Genomic DNA, 20,572 nt, shown 5'->3' on the forward strand with positions numbered 1-20,572 from the left:
ATAAAATATATTTACCAGTTGCATTGGTAAATTAAAAGGCTTTGTTTCAGAAGTGACTTTCCATATATCTCACATTCTCAGTCATGACTATGTTAATTCTAAGGAAGGAAAAACTGAAAAATTCGGCGAAGTTTGCACTTAGGTCTTTAAACTCAAGGCAGAGGGGGACGTTTTGAAATTTGCCAGGTCGCGGTTGGTGCCCAGCTGGGAAGCCCAGCCTGGTGGTCGAAGAGGGTGAAGTGGTGGGCCTGGTACACGGCTCCTGCCCGACTTCCAGTTGATCCGACGGAAGCTCCCGCTCCTCAGCGAAGCGAGTTGCGGCTGGCGGCCAAAGCCTTCTCCCTCGGGACATCAGCTTCCCCCGAGTCTCTGCCGCCGCAGCGTCGTGTCCGGGAAAAGAAGAGCACTGAGAAGCGGCAGGCGGCCGAAAGCCCCCGGAGACGTTGCCTGAACACCGTTCACCCGGACCGCGCTGGGAAGAGCCCGCTACAGCCCCGCCGCTGCCGCCCGCACTCCCGCAGCAGCGGGCTGGGCTGGCCGCACGCCGGGGAGGTGCCGGGCGGCGCGGCCCCGGCCCCGGCCCCGGCAGCCGCGCGTACCGTCTCCGTCCCCGCCGCCGCTCCCGCCCCCGCCGCCCCGCCCCGACACCACCATGGCCGTGGCGGCGGGGCGCGGGGGCAGGCGCGGCGGTCGGCGCGGGGGCACGGGCGGACCGTGCCGCCGAGAAAACCGAGACGGAGGGGAACGCCGCGGCCTCAGGGGAGCTAGCTCCGGCTGGGCCGGGGCGGCCAACGGAGGGCAGCCCGCGGCGGGGAAGGTGCGCGCTCGGGCGAGGAAGGGAGGTATCGCCGCGGGGCGGGCGCGCTCGGGAAGAAGGGTCAGCCGGCGGGGCGGCTGCGAGCCCATCGCGGCGGGAGCCCTGAGGCGGGAGCAGCCGGCAGGCTCGGGCCGCGCGGCGCGGTGGGGCCGGGGGCAGGTGCGTGCGCGGCTGGCGCCGCTCCCGCCGGCCGCCCCTGGGCGGCTCCGGCTCGGCGGGGCTCGGCTGGGCGCCGGCGGAGCGCGGCGCTCGCTCGGCTCGCGATCGTGTTTGCGCATGACCCCTCCCCGCCTGCGCCCTCCCCTCCCCTCCCCGGCGGCAGCGGCGGCGGCGGCGGCGGGGAAGGTTGGCCTCAGACACAGGCGGCTGCTCGGCGGCGGCGACGCAGTGCAGAGGTGCGGGCAGGTTGCGCTGGCCCCGCGCCCCGTCTCTCCCGCGCCTCGCCTGCCTCCGGAGCCCGCTCCCAGCCGGCGGCCTCCCCGCGCCGGTGTCGGGCCGGCCCCCCGGCCATGAGCGCGGCGCTGGGTGTCCCCCCGCCGCGCCGCCTTCCCCGCCGCCCCCGGCGGCTGCCGGGCTCCAGGAAAGTAGCTTGATGAGTGTCCAAAGTAGCAGTGGAAGTTTGGAGGGGCCGCCATCTTGGTCCCGGCTCTCCACGTCCCCACCGAGCCTGCAGGGCTGCTCCGCGGCGGCGGCGGCCTCCCAGCTGTACGGCGCGCCGCCCGGCAAGCCGCCCAAGGAAGGTAACCAGCGCCGCGGGGCTGCGCGGGGGGCCCGGCCCTTGGGAGGGGGGGCCCAGCCGCCGCCGCCGCCGGAGGCCGGTCCCGGGCCGCCGGGAAGCGGCGGCGGGAGAGGTCGGTGCCCCCGGCGGCGGCGCGGGGTCAGCGCTGGGCCCGGTGGCGGTGAGCGGAGCCTCGGGCGCTGGGCGAGCGGGGCCCTGCCGCCCCCGCCCGCTCGTCATCGCGGCGGCGCCTCGCTGTTTCCCCCCCCACCCCCCGCGCTGGGCCGCGCAGGGGGACCCGCCGTGCTCCCTCCGTCCCCGGGCCGTCCGCCTGCCGCAGCCGCTCGCGTCTCCTCGGGCGGCCGCTCGCCGCGTCCTTCCCGAAATCGGCTCCCCTCCGCCAGCGGCTAAGTAGAAGTGCTGCGCCGGAGGATGCAGCCGCTGTTGCTGGAGGGAGTTGGGCACTTTTAGCATCATGGAGGTGGGAAGGAGAGGGGCCGACACCAGAGGTTCGTCCCCATGGGGAAAGCGCCCCCGGGGGCGGCCGGGTTTGCGGCCAGAAGTGACAGGGCGCCTTGCGGCCGCCACGGAATGACTGCAACTTTCTCCTGTCCTCCATCACGCCTTCGATGATAATATTTTTCTCCTCCCTCCCCTGCTCCTCCCCTCTTGTGTTACACCGACAGCGACAGCAGGGTGTTGTGGGTGTTTGCAGGGAATATCTGTATGAAGGTTATGAGCAAACAAGTCCCTTCGCTGTTCCCTTTCGGGTATTGTCTGCTTTTCCTCCTTGTGTTGTGTTGCCACAAGATGTAGCAGTTATACAGCCAGTGAGTTGCTCGGCGCTTTTAGCTAAAATAGCTACTTGCAGAACGCCAGTTAGTGGTGGAGGAGAACTTTTATGCACAGATACATGCATACCGAGCAGTTGTATAATATTAATTGATTTGCCCCAGTTTAATGAATACCATGTAACATTTCTTGTAGCATCTGCAAAACGTCATTGCTAAGCAGGAAACTGGCTAACTTGAAATAGAAATAGTTGCGAAGATAGGGAATCTGTTTTTTAGGTCTTCCTGTAGTTGCTTGTTTGCTTTTTGGTTTTTTTTGGTTTTTTTGGTTTTTTTTTTTTTGGTTTTTTTTTGATTGATAAGCAGTGTAGGGACTTGGTAAGCAGGGATTCGACATCGTGAAAATGTATAATGCAGTCTGGTTTCTCCATTTTCCACACCAGTAGTTGTCAGACTTGTATCACTCTGTGTCACTTTTGCACACGCTCCTGCAGGTAGATTGACGTGAAATGCTCTAGAAAATACCTGGGAAGGAATTATGGTATATGTTAAAGATGCTGAGTAAAGTGGCAGGCATTTTGTGCTCATCTTCTCTGGGAAGCCAAAGCTGTTAGAAAAACGACCAGCACCAGCCAAATCCGTAGTTTTAAGTTTATTGAGAGTAGGTTTCTTCACTGTTGCAACTCTTGTTATTAATATGCATGCGGGTAATATGTGCATGTAGGATATTTTTGGATGTATTTCAAATACCTGCCATACAAGCTTGAAATGATTGTTGCAGTATAAATTATGTAGCTATTTATTTTAACAAAAAATGGTGGTCCTTGAGTACTTCTGTTGAGACAAGAAAAATGTATTTTATGAAACTCATTTTTAATATGATGATTATGCTATTTACGCTTTTCTTTCTTACAACTCATGCTGTTGGATTTTTCTGAGTTCTGCAATTTACATCCTCTAATAGAGATTAAGGGGTGAAAAGTAATCAAAACCTTGGTGTTTGCTTGTTGCTGTAATGTGTTATATTTGCATGGTGCTCCTGGGTTGCGTTTAAATTGTGTGTCCTCACTAGGTAGCTCTCTTTGGAAATGAGCACAAGCTGCCATGCTTGGGTTCGTGTTTTGCATTCATGCTTGTGGGATATTATTAATGCATCTTATTTTATGTATATATGTTATACAAAGAAGTATCAGAAGGCCTTGAAATATGCATTAGTGTGTTCATAGACATTGACTTATATATGTGAAAAATTAATGCCATATCTAACTAATCAGTGTGGAATATTTGCAGTGCAGTGTGTTTATGGGAGCCTGTGCCGTCATCAGTTCTGAGCTTGTGATACCTTGTGATGTTAATGGAGCTTGTGAGTTTTGGAGCAGTGCATAAGGCCACCGGCCCATACTGCATCACAGCTGCATCGCTGCTGGTGCCAGTTTTGAGTGGGTAATATTTACCAATACAGTGCATTTGGCACTTGTGCAGAGCTTCTTTCCCAGCCTGGCCTGCTTGTATGTGGATTAAAATCCCTTTGGTTGGCTCCTGTGAGAGTTATGTCCCTGTTGCCTTTGGAAGTGCAGACCTTCACAGAGTGTACCACGTGTGCTGTGGTTGATCTGACATCACCTATGAAGATCTGGTGTCATCTCACATGTCTCACATGGGCGTTTGAAGATTCTGGTTTATTAAGAAATTAAGAAACATTCAACACCTTGATTTAGGAAGTTCTAAAAAGATTTTTGGAATCCCTAATAGGAAAAAAAAGCAAAAAAGAAAAGTTCTGGTATATATAACAATTGCACAAATACATTTAAAAAAATGGCAATACCTTGTCAGTATCACAAGAGATTACTTGGGAAATATATGTGAATTTGGAAGAAATAATATTTTAAAAATATTTTAATCTTTTAAAGTGCACTGCAACGTTGTAGCAGCATTTTCCATTGGATGTTATCTTCTATATCTTGATCTAGAGTGGCCTCGTAGCTTAACTGTATTGATTTGAATTTATGTTTGGAGGTTTTGAAATGAAAAGTCTAGGATGGACTTGAATGCAGTTGCATCTGTACACTTTTACTGTATAACAACTATCTCTTGTTTGCATTTTAGTGTAGCTTGTAAATGTCTGTCGTTCTGTCAGTTGTTTTATATACCCATAACTTTGGTGTGGTATATGTGGTCACTTAAGAGCCCTGCAGTAGATGTTATCAGGAATTCAGGAGGACTGTTATGCGGTATTATTTTACATACTGTATGTGTGGTTGTGTGACTAAATCTTGTGCCATAGCTCATATAATTGCAGTCACACAATTTCCTGTTTGAAGCTTCTTGACTTTTGTCTGCTTTATCTGTGTTACTAAAAATATTAAAGATCATACCTGCAAAGTGCTGTTTTTTAAATGGAGACTGTTCAGGCCAGTGCTGACAAGGCAGAGTCAGAAGAGATTCCATAGATTGCCTGGGGTTGGGAGGGACTTGCAAAGATCATCTGGTTCCAACCCCCAGCCATGGGCAAGGACACCTCCCAGTAGACCAGGTTGCTCCAAGCCCCATTCTACTTGGCCTTGAACGCTTCCAGGGATGCAGCAGGCACAACTCCGCAACTGCTGGAGGCTCAACCTGTTACAGAGTCTAACCATCCCCAAAGTAAATGATTTATTCCTAATATCTGATCTAAATCTACTCTGCATCAATTTAAAGCTGTTGTCCCTTGTCCTGTCCTTTCATGCTCCTGTAAAAAGTCTCTGTCCACCTTTTGTATAGGCCCCCTTCAGGTACTGGCAGGTGCTGTATGGTCTCCCCAGAGCCTTTTCTTCCCCAGGCTGAGCAACTCCAACTCTCTCAGCCTGTCTTCATAACAGAGATGCTCCAGCCCTCTCATCATCTTTGTGGCCTTTGTCTGGGTTCTTCCAGCAGGTCCGTGTCCTTCATTGCTCTCCAGGTGGGCTCTCAGCAGAGTGGAGTAGAGGGGCAGAATCCCCTCCCTTCACATTCTGGACATGCTGCTTTTGGTGCAGCCCAGGACATGGTTGGCTCACTGGGCAGTGTTGCAGTGTCTGGTAATTAAGCATAAGTTAAGTTTATACAAGTTATTTTTTTGTGTGTGCTGTTGGTTTTCAATACTCTGCTAAAAGCAAAATAGAATGCTAGATAGAACTTTGAATTAACACAAAAGGAATGCGAATTTCAGTTTTCAGATTTGAGCCAAATCAATATATGATGGCAAAATGGTACATAAACTTCTGCCATGTCTTTGACAGACTTTGAAGAAGTTATGTTGTATGGGTAGCAAATTTTTTGGTAACTTTTTTTCCTAAAATTTGATAAATGTGTATTGTTTGTATTTATTGTTACCTAAAATGTGATGGTAATTGTGTGTCTGAGCACAAAGGTACAGTTTATTTCCTCCTTAAGTTTCCAGTCTAGAAAATGCTTCTAGATGCCAGGTTGTATGTATGCTACATAAAATATATTAGTCCATGAATATGAAAGTGACCTAAATTGTATTAAAAATTCCAGAGCAGTTGTTTTGTGTTGTTTGCGTTTAGTGTAAAACCTCAGCTACTTTATTTGCTTTAACAGGAAGTTCTCAGTAAGTTTGTTGGTTTTTATCACTCAACTGTAGGTTAAAAATTTTATGGATTTGTCCAGTTTTTATGGGAGCAGAGAAGAACAGGAACACTTTCTGTATTTAAAAGTGATGGCATACTTTTACTCAGAATGAGCACAGCAATCATAAAAGGATATTTAGGCTGGCTGTAGCATGAGCAGGTGTTGTCTGAGATTAGTGTTGTGCCAGTGATACACACGAATTCTAGCTTGTGATATTATTGCTGGTGTTGTTGAAGATGTGATTCTCATAGTAAGCTGATGCTTATGCCAAATTATTTGGAGATCTTGTAGCATGTCCAAATGAGAAATGGGAAAGGAAACCTTTTTTAATATGGATCCTTGTTTGAATCTGGTTTTCTAAAAGGCAAGTGCTGTAGCAAATAGAGTAAATTAGTTCTTGGCCAACTGTTTTGTTTTAATTCTGTTTTATTCTGCCTGGAATAGAATTTCCCGTTAACCCATTCCATTTTAAATGGAGAGGGAATCGATATAGGGACAGGATGTTTTTATTTATTTTCTCCATTCAAATTAGAAACTTGTTATTTCTGTCATTCTTTTTTTCCCCCTCTATGTTTTTTCCTTGTTTGCTTTTTCTTTCAGCAAGTAATCTTTTTCTCCACTGAGTTGAAGTAAACTTGCTTGTTAGTAATAAATGTAGTCTGCAGTTAGCATTGACATTTCTTTGGATTTTCTTAGAACCTGATAATTCTAAATGACTGCAAAATACTGTTGTGACTGCTGGGAAACACTACCATATATATGTGCATCATGACCAAAGTTAGTTATGTAGAATTTTGTTACATTTAAGAATTGAGATTATGGAACTATAACAGGCTTAAATAATCTTTTATGCTTTTTGTGTTCCTGGTATAAGGTTGTGAAGTGGTACTTGCTCCCAATCCATTTACTACCATACTAAATTTTTTGCTTCCATGCTGAGCTTTTTTACACAAGAAAAAATGTTGAAGTTTGTAAATTGTTTTTATGAAGTAGAGTAGCTCCTGAACTCTAGCTAAAAAACATAAAAGCACACAAGTGGGAGGAAGAAAAGCTTTATGAACTTCTTTCTGTTTGGCTTGGTGTGTTTCAGCTATAAAAGAGGAAAAGGGAAATTTGGGTTGCCAAATTGCTCTGGGTGGGTATGAAGGTGGGTAGAGGAAGAAGAGTGGTCAGGGTTTCTGTTGAGAATGCCAGTACTTCAGTTGTGGTCGTTGGAGAGCAGTTAAACAGAAGCTGGCCACCATAATATAACCCAGTTTTTCAGGTGTTGCAAGTGGAAAACTTCTAATAGTTGCTGAAAATAACAAGGAACAAGTACTGCACTTTACGTTCAGTACTTAAGGACAAAGTTCGCTAGGAATAGGGAAGCATTAGTAAGCATCAAAAGGTATTTTGGATCCTACATTTCCCATCATCTTGACTCCATCCTTATTGAGATGCTTTGTTTGGGATAGGAAGTAAGGGTCTGCTTCCTTCCCAGGCACCTTCTCTCTGGAGGTCTTACTCCTTCCTTTCATTCCTGAGCAGAGCGATGCCATATACCAGCAGAAAAATCTTGGCTCCTAGGCTTTCCGTAGGGAGGATGTGTTAGGTGGCAATGACTGCTTGTAAGCTTTAATCCACCTCAAACGTAGTCCTGGAAGAAGGGAGCAGAAGGTCTTAAGTGAAGTTGGACATGCTGAAGATGCTGGGGGAAGACTGGGACTCTGCGACCCTTTGGGATGGGTCCATGCTGGAGGGATTGACTGAAATAAGAGTGACTATATTATTAATTTTAATCATGACTTAAATCAGTGAGCAGGAAACCCTGATTAAATAATTGTTTTTAATTTTATTTTGCATTTGTGCTTAATTATTTTTCCTAAAGAAAAGTTGATTCTAATTGGTCTAATTTGATCATACCTCTTGCGAGGCAGGAGGGGACAAATCTATATGCATTTATTTAAGGAGTTACGCAGCTTAGATTCTCAATGTTTAAGAAACATAATTCCCCATGCTTTAGACAGCTTTTAGCTAGCTTTGCTAGTTAAAATGAATTCTAATGGTGCTATGTACATAATAAGAAACAAGTATATCCAAATGTGCTTTGCATTTAGACCAGATAAAGGATTGTCTGGTTTGTGAGATGAGTCGGTTACTTCAGGTCATGGTTCCTTGTGAAATGTGGAGTTAACAAATCAAATCTAGTGACCAGTCCTTTGTGTTCATCATTGGGAAGAGAAAGCCAGGTTTTCCTGCTTTCCAAGCTGTTGGTTGCTCTTTAGCAGTTCTGAGTAAACCAACTGCTGAAGTGGTTGAACAAATGAAAATGGCTGAAGCAGTTGCTGGTGAAAGCTGATCAAGTGCTTCAAAACTCCAGTTCAGGCAGCCCACCCACAGCTTCCAGTGATGTGATGGTCTGTTTGCCAAGTTTATAATGTTTGAATGTATCTTTCTCTTTTATGAATTTAATAGATCATAAACTTTAAACTTCACCATAGATTCTTATTGCTCCGAGCTTCGATTAAACGTTTGGTGCTGAAGTGTTTTTAAAATACACAAATAAGAAAAATTGCCTGCCTTGTGCTCAATAGCTTTATCTGGAAAGGCTCTGAAGCTGACAACTGTCCTCCAGGGATTTAAAGGGAGGGCTAGTGATTGTTGTGTGACTGCACAACTGAGACAGGAATCTGGTCGCTTTGGAGTGGGAAAGTAAATTTACTGGAGCTTTTATGTGGACGTCAAGGAGAAGGTTGGTATTCCCTAGGACCACCTCTGCTTGCTGAGAGGTGGCAGCAGGAGCATTAAGCAGTGTATCTTGCCTCATCATATCTGCAGTTGTAAGTAGGTGGAAACTCAGGGCTGCAGTGCTTTCTTTATAATGTTCTTAAGAACAAAGTACTCTGAGCTTTGTATTTTAAGAGACAGGGATGGTGGTAAGAAACTCTAGAGTGTCTTTTACAGGAAATGAAGCCTGATCATAGTTATTTCAGGAATTGAAGAGTACTAGATTCCATTTCTATGGACTTCTAATAGATCTATACCTATAAGAGAAAAATAACAATTTTTTTGAGGAAAAAAGGAAATCCTGATGCTTTTAGAAAAATCTGTTGTATGATGTCACATCCCCAACCAGATAGCTGTTTAATTTTGTAGCTTCCTTGAACTGAAAGCATGTAGATACTTCAAGCACTGTGTCTTGCATCTGTAACTTTTGGTAGATTTGTTTGTTTGTTTGTTTGTTTTTAATAAGTAAGCAAACTTCTGAACTATATGCTGAAGAGCAAGAAATTAGAAAGCAATCCTGCAAATAAATACACAAGTTTCATAAGTACTGCAAATCTGAAACAGTATGATTTAGAGCCTGGTGTTTCCACTGTGGGACTGTGATGCTCTTGGGATCATACAGATTGAACAGCAGAGGTGTTCCCCATTCCTGTTCTCTACCATGGAACTCTTTGGCCTCTTGGTTCTATGGAGACAAACTCCAATGATGCTACAAGTAAGATTTGTAATACTTCTTTTTTTCACTCTTGTGGCTTAGACTAATCTAACCTGTACACTGCATAGCTGTATTTGGTAAATACTTTTTTTTTTGTAGTTAATGCTGTATTCTCATAGGTTCCACAGTTTTGTCCTAAATTTTGCAACAGTGCCTTAGCCAATTTTCGTGTGTGTCCTAATACCCTCTTGCTAACTACTTTGCCTCTCACGGATGTTATAGCCTTTGTTATTTCTTAGATTATTCTTAGTAAAAGTGATGAGAAAAGTAGTATTCTTTAAGTTGATGTTTTCATTAGAAAGTAATTGAAAAGAAAATCTACACATTATTAATACTAATCACTTTAACGTAGAATATTCAAGAGTGGTGGTGGTCTAGGGAGTGTGATTATTTTTGTAAAGTAAGTTTTTTTATTTTAACTGTGATAGCAGTGGTTATAAAGAGTGGTTTTATAGGTATTACTAGGGTTTTTCTGTGGTTTTTCAGTTTTTTTTCAGCAATTCAGTTATTTCTTGAGCTGGTGGCTGTTTGGGTGTGGTTGCTGTGTCTTTGACACATCTTTTAGAAGCTTCTTGACTATTAAATTAATGTCATGGTTTAGTTTCAGTAGTTTTAGTCACAGTACTAAGGTTTGGCAAGAGGCTCTCTTGTAAGCTCTCCACAACTTTGAATGAAGTGGAGTAGTTCTTCTAGTACTCATGTTCTTAGTCTTATGAAGGATCATTATGAGGAGTGGGATTTTAATATTTTAAAGTTACAAGTAGGACTCAGATAGAAATAATTCCTGAAGATACAGGTTTAGAATTTTAAGATGAGATTTAAAAAGTACTTTCTGCTGTGCATGTTATGGCCTCAGTATGTGGTTGCTTTTTTGAAGTTTATTGCTTATTTAATTTACTTATACAATCAGATTGTATATTGCCTCTTTGTAATTAAATTGTATTATTGAATGATTGTAATCCAAATGATGCTTAAGAGCAGTTACAACAGTATTCAAACTGAAAAGCAAATGTCATGTTGGTCTTCCTTCTTAGGTGGTACTTTGTATTCTGCATCCATGCACAATTTTTTTTTCAGTTGCTTGCTTGGTACATGCTACCATGTCTAGAACATGCGAGTGGTTACTATTAAGGAAGCAGCAGTTTTATATGTCCTGAATGTACACATTTTTATATATACACAAACCATTGTCTCAGTGAACTGTTTTATCATTAGGAATACTAATGTTGCTGTTAGGACCCTGCAGTTCACAAAGCAGTCTCAAAAGCAAGCTAAACTTACACAAAGATTTCCGTTGCTTTTTAGTAAAAATGTTCTAAATCCCTTTTGTTTATTATTACATACCTCTTAAAAACTTGTTTCATTTTTTTCAAATATGTAATTTTGTTAAATCTGATGGTGATTGCAGATGGTACAAAGTTTGGCAGCTGGATTAATCATGCTAGTTTTGCCATATCATGAGTTTCTGGTTTTGGTATTGTTTGCTTTTAAACAGAAGAACAGAAACATGTGAAGTTCACACCAGCCTGGTTGTGTATTAGATGATACATTAAAAATGTGTTTCTTGTATTTTCTCCTATTGTGTTATACTTGCAACATATATCATAACTTGGGTGCAAAATAGTGAAGCTATGACAATGAAATAATCTTCAGTAAATTAGCCTAATAGGTGACAGGATTTGGGGATATTTCCCCCCATGTTGTGTGATTGCTAGTTGACCTGATTTGTTCTCTTGGCTAAATCACAACGTGTTGTTCTCTGAGCCTTTCACTTGTTTTTTTCCTCCAGAGAAGTGCAAACAACAGGCACCAGTCTCTGCCAGCGTCTGACACCACCTTCCTGCTGTTTCCCTTAAATCTTTCTCTTCAAGTTTGTTAAAAAAAATTTTTTTTACTGCTATTTTTACTATTTTTTGTGTTGTGTTGTTCTTGTTGCTTTGAAATCTTGTCTTTGTAAGGGAAGCAAGCAATGAGGCAGCAATACCAGTGACTGTCAGAAGTTGCAGAATTTGGGAGTGTGCCACCATCCCTGCTGTCCCTGGGTGGGATGTGTGCTCTCTCCTACACCACTGGGTCACTCAGCCTGCCTTCTTTCACTGCCAGTTTCCCTTCCTGACTGGTGCTGGGCTGCAAGGGTGACCTCCAGTACCATCCTGCTTCTCGGCTTCCCCTGTACTTCTGTAAGCAGTGGTCCTCCTGCTCAGTTTTCATTTGTGCACGCTGTCGATGCTGCCGGTGGGAGGGCAGTCTTTCCGTGCAGGGAGTGGGTCGCTGCAGAAGGAGCAGGAGCTTCTGGATGTCCGACCTCCCACGCTCAGCTGCAGGTGTGCTCAGTGACCCGGTGGTGTGAGGATGTACCTGGGACCTTCCTCCCATCCCGCAGTACATCACCCCCCAGGAGCTCTCCTGCTCTAGTGCTGGCAGCAAGGGCGAGTGCTTTATGCACTTAGGATTTCGCAGTCACAGGCGCCTGTGTCTCCAAAGATTGGAGAGGAATGCTGGTTTATCTAAGGTGTCAAAGTTCTCACTGACCACCAGTTACCATTTGAGAATAGCTGAAACCCAGTTTTAGGGTTGTTGTGGGTAATAGTTCAAATGGGAGATTTTTGGGAAATAACAGATGTTGTTAGTGGTTTTTTTAGTCTTTAGTGAAATTGCTCATGCATTTTTTAGGTTTAAGTTAAGACAAGTGGGTACAAATGCTTTTTGTTACATCCATCGAGTCACAAAATTTATTTGGTTTGTGTATCAATGATCCAAAGGTAGTGAGTGGAAGAGCTTTTTTTCTGAAAAATAAGCCGTTTTTAGTGGAGTTTTCTCATTTGGTAAATAATCTTGTTAGCATGTAGTACTCACAGAACAGTATTTTGTTGTGTGAAAGCAGTGCATCAGTGTTTCAGGTAACTACCAAAATAGGTAGCATGGCTATCTATTAGGGTTGGAAAGGGTTTCATTAGAGACTAGACTGATTTTATTTTAACAGTTAGACCCAAACCTGCCTACGCAGTTATTTGCATTGCTGTTTGCTGCCTATTTAGAAGTTTTCCAGTGGTTAGACTTTGTCACGTGTTCGTGTTTACTGTGGCAGTGCAGGAGCTGGAAGGGACAAAGCTGCCAGCTCTGGAGGCATGGGTGTGTGCTGGCCCTGCCAGCCATGGTAGCTCCTGGTGGGCACAGGCAGGATGAGGAAGGCAGCTTCCAGTTCAGCCTCTTTGTTCTTCAGGGAACTGCTGTTGGTGGAGCTTTCTCCTTACTGATGTGTTTTTATTAAATTGCTTTGAATGGTGCTTAAGGTTTTGTCACTGAGACAGCTCACTAAAGCAGCAGTCTGGGGTGGGGAGTGTGGTGCATGTGGTGGGTATATATCCCCATGCACCTGGAGACTTGTCAGGACCTTGGCTGTGTCTGACTCTAAGGCAGTGGTCTCATTTGGACTGTTTGTGTTTTCTTACTGATGGAGGTAAGCCTGGTCTGCTTCTGGGTCCTCTCTTAAGTCCATCATATGTTTGGTGATAGATGTATTCAGCTTTAAAGCATTTTCCATGTGGTTAGCTGGTGCTTAGTTACCCCAAAGTGGATCAGTTGTGTTATATGCACCAGGTAAGACATCCCAGTTTGTCAGCTGTTGGTAAGGTGTGCTGCTGCCTCCCAGTAGTGTGGTCTGTTCTGTCTCTGTTAAGTTGGCTTGAGGAAGTAGGCTCCACAAAACCCATCCAAGGGATTTCATGGTACTCCCCTGCCTCTGGTATGAGCTATTTTAAAAAGAAATCCTGCTTTATCTCCTGTCAGATGAGGAGGAGAGGTTTGATCACTTTTTTTTTGCTAAAATTATGCCTACAGTGGTCCACAGAAGGCAGTGTGACATCCTTATCCCTTAAGAATAAAAGGGCAGTAGTACTGTGAGTGTTCAGGTGCTTCTACACGGTGGATGATGTTAATTACTGATGAGTATTTTTACTGGTGTCTTGAAGTAGGTTTTAAACATATACCTCAAAATATTTTGTTTCTCAATTTGTGATATCAAAGACTTATTACTCTGCTCTTTCCTAATTTCTGGTTACCCCTAGGGCTTTCTGGTTACCCCTAGGGCTTTAACAGCATTTACGTTTTGAAGTTTTATTCATGTGATTGCAGACTGTGTTCCACGAGGTTCGCTTAGCCAGCAAGATGGGCAGTTCTTAGGAAGGGACTGTGTTGAAAGGAATGAAAATCCCTTCTGTTTTTTTTCTTCTAAAACTTGAATGAAAGTGATAGTATAGCAGAAAAGAAAGCTGGTTTAAAATTAGGCAATGAGCTTTGGGTAGGAGAAATGGCTGTAATGCAAATTTCTTTAATGATAATGCTGAGCAAAACTAAAACTGAATTTTTGACAGATGATTACATAGGAAGTTTCTTTGTGTGTGAACTGAGTGGGTTTTAAATTTTTAAAAATGTTCAGTACTCAAAGTTGCAACTGAATTCAGTGTATACTGTTGGTATCAACAGGCTTTGTAGCTGTGCTGTTAGGAGTAGAAAGGTTCAAAGATTCCACCCCCCAGCCTTAAACATAATTCTTTACTGATTCATGTGTCATTTCATGTAAGTATTTTTTTTTCTCTATCTGTAGAATAAGAACAATCCTGCAAGTCCCATAAAAATGTAGGTGTAGTCATTAACATGTCAGCTCTGTGTGTGTATAATTTGTCTAGCCATGTTCTGAGAGTCTCCTCCCTACAAGGGACCTTGAGGAAATGAGTTTCTTCCTGTGTTTAGTGAAACTTGGATTGTTTAAGATGTAAATTTAAAAACCAAAAAAGCAACCAAGTTTTGGTTTCAACCTGAAGGAAAAGTAGCTAGTTGCTTGCTTCTCTGAGCACCAACTAGGCAGGGTACCTCCAGGAGAAAACTGAGCCATCTCACAGGTGGCATGGCCTGCTTAGCATAGGGGATAGGATCCCTGTGGCACAAGCTCTGTGGTGGTGTGGGGTGAACCTTGTGATTCTGGAGTCTAAATGTCTTAATATATGTTATTTTTGTTTCAGTTTTTTGTGGTTTCTATGCTGTGTGGACCATACAGTATTTTGAAGAAGGAGGAAATTGATGGTGGTACTGGAGGTTAATACATTTTTCTTAAAATGCTGTAGTGCAAAAGCCAAAATATTTAATGTGTCTTGTAATTACAATGAGTGGTGAATTTAATCTCAGAGGTGTAATGAGTTTCTTTTCATGTTCAGTGTTAAAATTGTATGGAGGCTGATGTTCTAGTTGGTCACAATGTAATAAGTGAAATAGATGAATGTATTTGGAAAGACTTAGGATTTGGGTATTTTTTACTTTCTTATTTATAGCATGTTCCTTGCCATCTAATAGCAGAAACAATATGGATTGTGAGTTAGGTACTGTGGACAGCAGTTTGTCATGTGTGCTCCAGGGAGCAGAGCACTTGCCTTGAGGATCAGTGGACTGTCTGTGCTCGGGAGATTTTGAAGATCATGAAGGTGGAAATGGCAGTAGGAGCTACAGAAGTAAGGAGATTTGGAGGTTCAGGGAATTAACAACTGAAATGCACTTCTCTTGACACAAATGCAACTTTCAGATGCTAAATGACTGGTATTGTAACTCAGAAAAATAAATTTATTCTATTAAATTGTTGAGGGGTTTTGGCCTGCCTCTCTACCTTATGGGTAACTTCAAAAAAATTCTTTGGGGAAAAGCTGCAACATCTTGTATTTCTTCGTTCATAGTTTACTTTTTCTGAGGAGGGTGAGAACCAAAAGTCCCTATGGGAAGAGACATTGCTTGCTCTGTTCCTGCTTGATAGGTTGCCTCTGCTTTTGACTTCCTTCCCACTCCTTCAGATAGCAGAAGCTACTGTTTATTTTTGATGTGTGCAAAAGACCTGTGCCATTTTAAATTCTTGCAGAACAGCCATTTCGTGGACTTGAGTGTTTAGAGCTCTCAGTTTGCTGTCTTCTAACCAAATAACTGCAAATAAAATTTGCTGTACTTTCTGGTATTTCTCTAGGTAGATGTTTCTTCTTCAAGACTGCTCCTGGCTTTTAGTCCTTTTCAGCACAGAAATAAATGGAGGGATGGAATGTAGTGAGCCTTTTGTTCAGAGTGGGATGCATTTGAGAGTATCACAAAACTGGTGTTATCTTGTGACCTGTTAGTCTGCATCGCCAACAAGTGACCCATGAACTTGCAGTGTGCTTCTCCTGCTTGCTGCCTCTTCCCCTGGGGGACAGGGAGCATCTGGTTGTGCAGCAAATGAAGCTGAAATGGGCAAATTCTGCTGCTCTCTTTCTGTTTGGATACCTTTTACAGAGTTGCCTGGAAGCAAGAGTAATTGCTGCACATTTCTCTACATAGATGAAGAGGGAGATGCAGAGATAGGCAGGCAGCACGTCACCTGCATATGTGCAGCCCAGGCTGTTAGTTTTTATCTCTCTTGACATAATGTTGTGTTCGAGGCAGATGTTTGCTACATAGACAGGCAATTTTTTAGTGTTCTGCCACAGATGTCTTGCATAACTTTGGCCAAGACAATAGGTACTTTCAGTAAAGTATGAATAGGTTTTCTTACCTTATAGAGGAATTGTAAGCCTAAACTTGTCTGAGCATTGTATATCTGTTTGTTTCAGTGGGAGTAGTACAGCCTAATACATCAACATTGATACTGTGCTGTAGGACACTAGCAAGGACTTGTGTCTTGGACTTTTGATTTACAAAGGCAACCCTAAAGGGTGCCTCCATATTTTAACTTCTATTCTACCTTTGTAGTATACAGTCATAAAGCAATGTATTTAGTGGCATTTTTTCATAACCAGAACATTGATCTTAACTCTCAAGAAAGAAGTTACTGATTTTGACCTTATAACTGTGTAGAAAACCTTCCCTTTCCAGGAATAAGCTAGCTGCATGGAACCTGGATAGAATTGTCAAGGGCTTTTTGGGAGATTTTAAAGAGGTTAGGATCACATTTATGCATGCACAGACTATAGTGGTTGGAGATGATGAGAAACATGGGGTGAAGTGTTAGCTGGCTATCCAGTTGCTGCCAAAATGGACAGTTGTTTTGAACAAAACTTTATTAAAAGCACTTTCAAAGAGAGCTTTGTATCTCTGATTATCCTATCACTGTAGCAGATGTTCAAATCAGATGCTGTCATTAAAAACGAGTTTCCTGAAGATGCATTTGTTTTTCAGTATCTATATATTTGTCCTACACAGACTAAGGGCTTATAGCAGTACTTTAGACAGTGAGAGTTAACTAGTCAATAAGCCTGGTGTCTGGTATCACTTTCTTTAGCAATGAAGAATGCAAAATGGTCAGTGAGGACTGCCTCAACAAACCCATTTCTTTCTGTTTCTTTGTAGCATTCAGGCTCTGACAGCTTGCTGTTAAGTTGGCATTGTTGAAAAAACACCAAAATCCTTCTGCCAACTTAGGACTTGCTCTTGGTAGGTCAGAATGATACAGAGACCAGTTGGAAAGTGAGGAGTCCAGACCTTTTTAAAAAGCAAGTAAATGTGACTCTTGGGATGATAGAGAAACAAATTTCAAATAAATAGATAGCATTGCTGTAATGAACACATTCAGGATATCACCTGTGTGGTTTGTATATGTTCAGAGTGCTGAGTTGTCAGGCTTGTTCTGCATGTGGTGTTGTAGCCAACAACTTGAAATACCTGGTTTTACAAATTTCTTATTGTTTAAACTCCTAATTGTAGGAGTTCAGAATAAGCCTTATAAATTAGGGCATTTCCAGAAGGGATATTATTTGCTGTTGCTACTTTCCTGTGGTGTATTTTTTGGAGTGGCTTTTCTGTTTTATTGATATAGGAGGGCTTTCATGATGGAAAAAGATATTGCAGACTGGGATTTTGATATAGGAAGTACACTCTAATCTTGTCTAACTCGATACAGTTTATAAGAGCCTAGAAAGGATTACTGGACTTGGGGAGCGATTTTGGATGTGGGGAATTATTCTTCCAAGTGGACTGTTGTGCAGTGGGGCACAGCATTTGTTTCTGTTGCAGTGCCCATGAACTTATCTATTGAATTCAGTAAAGGTGTGTAAAGGAGAGGAGAGAATACAGTGACACCAGTCTTCAGAATGTAGCCTCCTAAGTGCCATTGAGGGGTGGCAATTCCAGATAAACATCTTTTGATCTATTAGTAATACAAAAATATAGAATCATCAGTGTTGGAAGAGACCTTCAAGATCATCCAGTCCAACCATTAGCCTAGCATTGTCATTGAAACCATTATATATCGCTCAGATCCAGACACCCCTTAAACATCTCCAGGGCTGATGAATCCACCACCTCCCTGGGCAGGTTATTCCAGTGTGTCACCACCCTAATAGTGTAAAAAAAAAATTAAATTATAATATTTAACTGAATTTCCCCTGTCTCAGCTTAAGGTCATTTCTTTGGGCCTTCTGACTTCAAGCACTATAGAAGAGACCAGTCCCCTCTCACTACAGCCTTCCTTGAGGGAGCTGTAGAGAGCCATGAGGCCCCTCCTGAGCCTTCCCAGGGCTACACAACTCACTCAGCCATTCCCCATAGCACAGGTTTTCTAGACCTTTCACAGCCTTGCTGCCCTTCACTTGACACGCTCCAGCACCTCAATGTCCTTTTTAAAGTGAGGGGCCCAGAACTGAACACAGTATTCAAGGTGTGACCTCACCAGTGCTGAGTACAAGGAGAAATACACTGCTTGTTCTTTCAATTGTTGTTTGTCCCTTCATTCATCACATTAGGCATTATTCAACAGACTCAGGAAGGACCTTGTCGTGGTTCTGTTGCTCATAGCAGTATTTGCTATGCTAACGCTTCCTGTACATGATGCACATGGAGTTATATTGAAGTCTGGGAAATGGATAGACAGATAGATACCAGGTTGAATGTGCTGTTCTAGATCTTATCTTCTCTTTATTAATTATTTCATACTTGCCAACTCCTATCATTAACATCCACAATGCAAAAATAATGGCATAATAATTTCCGGGGCAAGATGAGCAAAGTTTAATTGGTGAAGAATTCCTTCAAGAAAAGATGCCAGAAAGAAAAATCTGACCAAAAACTGACCTATTATCTGGTTTTACATGCCAAATAAAACTAAATATTGATTCATTTTCTGAATAATGAATAAAATTGAAATGAGACACAACATGCCATTGTTTCAATGAGTATTGTGAAAAAAGTACCTTTCAGACCATCAGCATAGTTAATTTAGTCTTCAGTCTTGTAATCTGTCGTAGACATGCAGATTTTACCATTTTTTATGCTTGGATGTAATTTTTAAAGGTGCTCAGTCAGTTGTGGCTTTTTTTTTTTTTTTCCTTTTCAGGTCTTTCTCTTGCATTACTGTTTGTTTTTCTTGAGTACTGCACTGCACCTCAAACAGATTGTATTTGCACCTGTGCGGCTGTTGTCTGTGGAATCGAAGGAAAGTGTAATTTCATGTATGCAATACACAGGGGAAATACTGTCACTCAGAAATTTCTGAGAATTCTTCATTGATTCAGGAGGCCCAAGCATTACTTTTGAGCCAGGTGTGTCTTTCAGGCAATTCAGTCATACTTCCAGGGGACAGGATTGGTAGGGTGACTAAGTGTTGTCTGTGGCAAGGTTGGATGCCTGGTTTAGCCCCAGTTACACTAGAACAGACCCCGGGGATCTCTTGTCCTCTCTGTTGTATAAATCACTTGCTCTCTGAACTCTGAATGAGCCACTCTGAGCTGCCATCCTCGTGGCATATACCCACTTGCAGGAGTATATGTTGCTGGTCTGGGGCCAAATGAAAGCATTGGTAGGCAACTTGTAAATTCATCTCTGCCTCTGCTGCCTACAGCCATCTGATGAGACACACAATCCTCAAGAGATCCCTAGAATACAGTGCCTAGCTGAAGGCAGGAGGAATTAAACGTTCTTAAATTGTTACCCACAAATGTCTCCTAGCTGCTCTGGAGTTGGCCCAAGTGCTTTATTCATAAGTCTTTTTTCAAGGTGTTGGCAGGGGTTCCCTCAGGAGCATATTTCTCCATAATTCTCTTCTCTTTTCCAGGTTGTTGGCCACAAAATTGAAATCCAAAACCTGGCAGCGCAGGCATGAAGTCTAAAGATCATTACGATTTTTTTTTTAGCTTTAAAGAATTGATTTCTGTTGTAGAATGATTTGCAGAAAATTATTTATCTATCCAGCAGCCAGAGTTTTCTTTATTTTAGATCAAATTTCTGGACTGTTGAACTGTTGGGAAAAGTGAAATAAACAATGTTCAAGGGCTACAGTCATTTTAAAAAGATTTCCAAAAGGAAATAGACTGCTGCATCTTGGGGAGAGGAGGGACATGGAATATTTTCCTGTTCTTTGGGCACCAGAAGAATTAATTTTGATTAACCTAGCAATCTTTCTAAAATGCGTTTCCTTGTCAACTTTTTAGTCCATAAGAAATTAGTTAAATGTTGCTGTGTTTGGGGGTATTTTTTTCTCCACATCAGAAGATCCTTTAATTCTCTGCTTAGTATTTTAATAAGTTTCCATCCAGCAATTATGAAACTTTAATCAGCATATATAAATCTATAATATTTGTCAAAAACTGCTCTCTTTTTGTGTTCATAGGAAAGATTTTTTTTTCCTTATACTCTCAGATTTTCCATAGTTGTGCTTTTTTAGACCAAAATTTGGCAGTTAGATTATTTTCCCTCCCACAGGTTTTATGTAGACCAAAGCCTGATCTGTCTGCTAATTATCTGTCTTTTACTCCTCAGTCCCCTTTAGATTAATAAGAGAAGCCTGTTAAGTTCACCCAGGCACCTTAGCTGTGCTGGGGGGACGTCTGCTGTGTTATGTACTTCAGTGTTCTCAGGTGCTGAGAAATACTGCATTTGCACTCTTGGTTAATTAAATAGATTCTGTTTTTTCTTTACCCTGGACTTAGATATATCTCTTTGTCATTAGGATTTTCTTACCTTTTATGGTCTTTTCAAAAGGCTAGTTTCACCTGAACATCAGGATATATTTTTATCTTTTCCTGTTTCATCTACTGCCACTATTAACTTCAGATACAGCTAAGGTTTTCAGCTTGAATGTAGTGCCCTGAACTTTTTCATGTTACCTGTTGTTTGGAGGTTGTAGTAGCTACGTAGTCTTTTACAGAAGTTAA

The 20,572-nt window shown here is 42.7% G+C and overlaps 1 protein-coding gene across 1 annotated transcript in view; it reads left to right on the forward strand.

The window, feature by feature from the left end:
* The first annotated feature begins 1,248 nt into the window (after positions 1 to 1,248).
* TLK1 (tousled like kinase 1) overlaps positions 1,249 to 20,572 on the forward strand; it is a 66,439-nt gene continuing 47,115 nt past the window's right edge. Inside the window, exon 1 of the mRNA XM_062498754.1 lies at positions 1,249 to 1,557. Within this exon, the coding sequence (XP_062354738.1) occupies positions 1,410 to 1,557 (148 nt within the window). The 5' untranslated portion in view covers positions 1,249 to 1,409. The remainder of the gene's footprint in view (positions 1,558 to 20,572) is intronic.

This window comes from Cinclus cinclus, chromosome 9 (genome assembly GCF_963662255.1).
Source record: "Cinclus cinclus chromosome 9, bCinCin1.1, whole genome shotgun sequence".
In the NCBI taxonomy this organism is placed as follows: Eukaryota; Metazoa; Chordata; class Aves; order Passeriformes; family Cinclidae; genus Cinclus; species Cinclus cinclus.